The 2,754-nt window shown below is 45.0% G+C and overlaps 1 protein-coding gene across 1 annotated transcript in view; it reads left to right on the plus strand.

The window, feature by feature from the left end:
• TMEM139 (transmembrane protein 139) overlaps positions 1–776 on the plus strand; it is a 3,973-nt gene extending 3,197 nt beyond the window's left edge. The window contains exon 3 of the mRNA XM_027899754.1: positions 314–776. Within this exon, the coding sequence (XP_027755555.1) occupies positions 314–776 (463 nt within the window). The remainder of the gene's footprint in view (positions 1–313) is intronic.
• The last annotated feature ends 1,978 nt before the right edge of the window (positions 777–2,754 follow it).

A 2,754-nucleotide genomic window follows, 5' to 3' on the forward strand; every position in this document is an offset into this window, starting at 1 on the left:
GAGGGACATCAAGCTAAGCCTAGGACACTAAACTGAACAGTGTGGGTCACTTCACTTATTCTGGGGAGTGTGGGAAAATGGTCAGATGAGCCATTCTCTATACCAGTAAGCAAGACATTAAGTTGGCTGGACAAGTGAACTGATCTAGGGGCAGAATACCCCATACAGCAATACCATGTGAGATACCCTCTCTCAGTCCCATCTGTTTGTTGATTGTAGCATGGTCCCTGTAGTACATAATCCGTGCTGTCTGTCTCTGCACAAACTAAGCAGTAAGATAACTGACGTAACTGGCCTTCCTCTCTTGCACAAGGGTGAATGCTGCCTATGAAGCGCCCACCTATGACGAGGTGATGACCATGTCAGCTCCAGCAATATGGACGATTACATCCAACCCAGGCCCAGTGCCCTCGCCGCTGAGCGACCCTCCTCCTTACAGTGTCGTTATCGAATCCTCTAGCCAACAAGAGATTACAGTGGAGGCTCTCCGAGTGTCGGTGCCACCAGACACAAGGCCCACCTCTGAGACAGACACGGGCTCCAGGATACAGCTGCAGCTAGTGTTACCCCCAAGACCGCAGAGGTTTGTTTCGGACATCCATGAGGACAGAGATATTGAAGACAGGTTTGAACCACTAGAACCACTCACTCCACCACCTGCTTATGAGAGTGCCATCAGTGATGAGGTCTTTGAAGATGCTTGCCAGCCCTCTGCATTAGGATTAATTTCACCTTCTATGAATACAGAACCAAACCCTCACCCTAATACAGAATGATGAAAGAAGGTGAAAGGGTTGAGATTTTTCATGCCTGAAACTGTAAAAGTTTGTCTCATCATTCTTTGAAACAGAATTGAACTGCAGACACAGCTTCTGATGTCACTAGAATCTTTTTGCACAAAATAAAAATCAATGCAATACCACAATGCTTTGACTTGGCAGATACATAAAGCAACTGTGAGGAAAGCTGTGTTATACATGGCAACATTCTCAAACTGAAGATACACCTTTATGGGGGAAAAGAGTAAATCATGAGAAGAGACAAGGTTATCAAAGGACCTCTGAAGAAGGACTGTAAGATGCAGCCAAAAGAATCTGCCTGGGCAAGGGGAGGAATAGAAACAGCACTAAGCACGTTCTGCCTGTGCATTACAAACAGCAATATTGCTGAGAGCTGTGTGGTCATCAGCCACCCTGAAATCCCTACAGAGAGACCAAGCCTGCACTTCCCTGAGTTGCTGTTTTGCAGCAACAAAAAATTTATGGTCTATGCTGTTTGTTGCTGCCCCTCTGCCACGCCTGCGCCACATCCTCAGCTGAGCTGCACTGGAGCATGACTGAGGGGAGGGTGGCTGAGGGTTGAAAGGCTGAAGGCAAGCATGGCACTCCTGTAAGAGAGACCAGCAGTGGGATACACACACATATAAGCATCCTCTGCCTAGATCAGTAGTCTTGGTGGCTCTACAGCAGGGTGTGTGTCTCTGCTGTACTACAGCCCCTAACAGATGGCTTGAGATACTTTATTGTCATTGTGGCAAGGACTTGCACAGAAAGGCCAGAGCTCCTGCAGTTCTTTGTAACTCAGTTCACTGTACTCAGAGGCTTCTCTCTGGACTCTGGAAAGGTCCAGTCTGTCTGCTGAGGCCGGAGCTGCAGCAGAGAGCACCTGAGAATAACAGTCCCAAGGCACAAGCGGTCTTCATCATGATGGCTCGCTCCAGGCTGGAGCCAGGTTTTAGCTCTCACTGATCAGTGGTGCTGTGCAATCTCTTAAAATGGGTGAGTTAAATTGATAACCTCTGCAGTGTCAAAAGGGTCAACAGTATGCAGAGACATTCATGTCTGGTGAATGTCCAAATTAAAAAATAAAAGTAAAAATGGTGATCTGAATATCGTCATGAAGGAGAGCAGCAATCATCACAGCCTTGCTCTTATGACTGCATCATCTTGAATTCCTATGAGGAACCATCAAACCACAGCTAGAAGCAAATTATTTCTTATATTTTGATTCTTTATAGTTCAAAGGAAAAAAAAAAGACTCTCTATGTCGTTTATAAATAAACAGGACTCCATTAAAAATTCCTGGTGGCATCATTTATATTTCCTCCCAAAATGACCACGAAGCCGTGGCTTTGGCTCACATTCTGCTGAATTGATAATCTTGGCTTAGAAAAAGGAGACGTATTCCATTTCTGAATATACGGCTACCTCACTTTAATATCATTGGTGATGAAGCAGGTATGATGCCTCTATCATAGAAGTATTGTGAGAGACAAATATGCTGGTAGAAGCAATGTGATTTCTTTAAAGCCAATCACTATTTGCATTTCCCTCCTCTATCTCCAAACAGAAAAGAACAAACCTCACTAAAAAATGATATGGGTAGACAACATGGGCATAGAAACTTTAAGTCTTAAACTGGGCAACTCTGAGTGCATCAAACTGCCAGGAGTGAGGAAAAAATTGAGGTAACCACCACAGATTAAAAATTGGCCAAAACAAAGACCAAAAATGCCACAAGTTATGACCACTTGGATTTTGTATTCAGCATCTGTAAGGGTTTTCAAGCCTTTGGACTTGTGTTAAGCTTTAGCATGTGGAACTCCTGCACACCAGGGAGCAACCATCTGAAGCTTTACATGACGTTTTTGTAAGTCCTATGAGGACAGCTGTGGGAGCTGGGGATGTTCAGCCTGAAGAAAAGGAGTCTCAGGGGTGACCTGAAAGATGGTTGTAGCCAGATTGGGATGGGGGG

Source organism: Empidonax traillii, unplaced genomic scaffold (genome assembly GCF_003031625.1).
Source record: "Empidonax traillii isolate 1590-97213 ecotype Southwest subspecies unplaced genomic scaffold, ASM303162v1 scaffold688:size580741, whole genome shotgun sequence".
NCBI classification, from domain to species: Eukaryota; Metazoa; Chordata; class Aves; order Passeriformes; family Tyrannidae; genus Empidonax; species Empidonax traillii.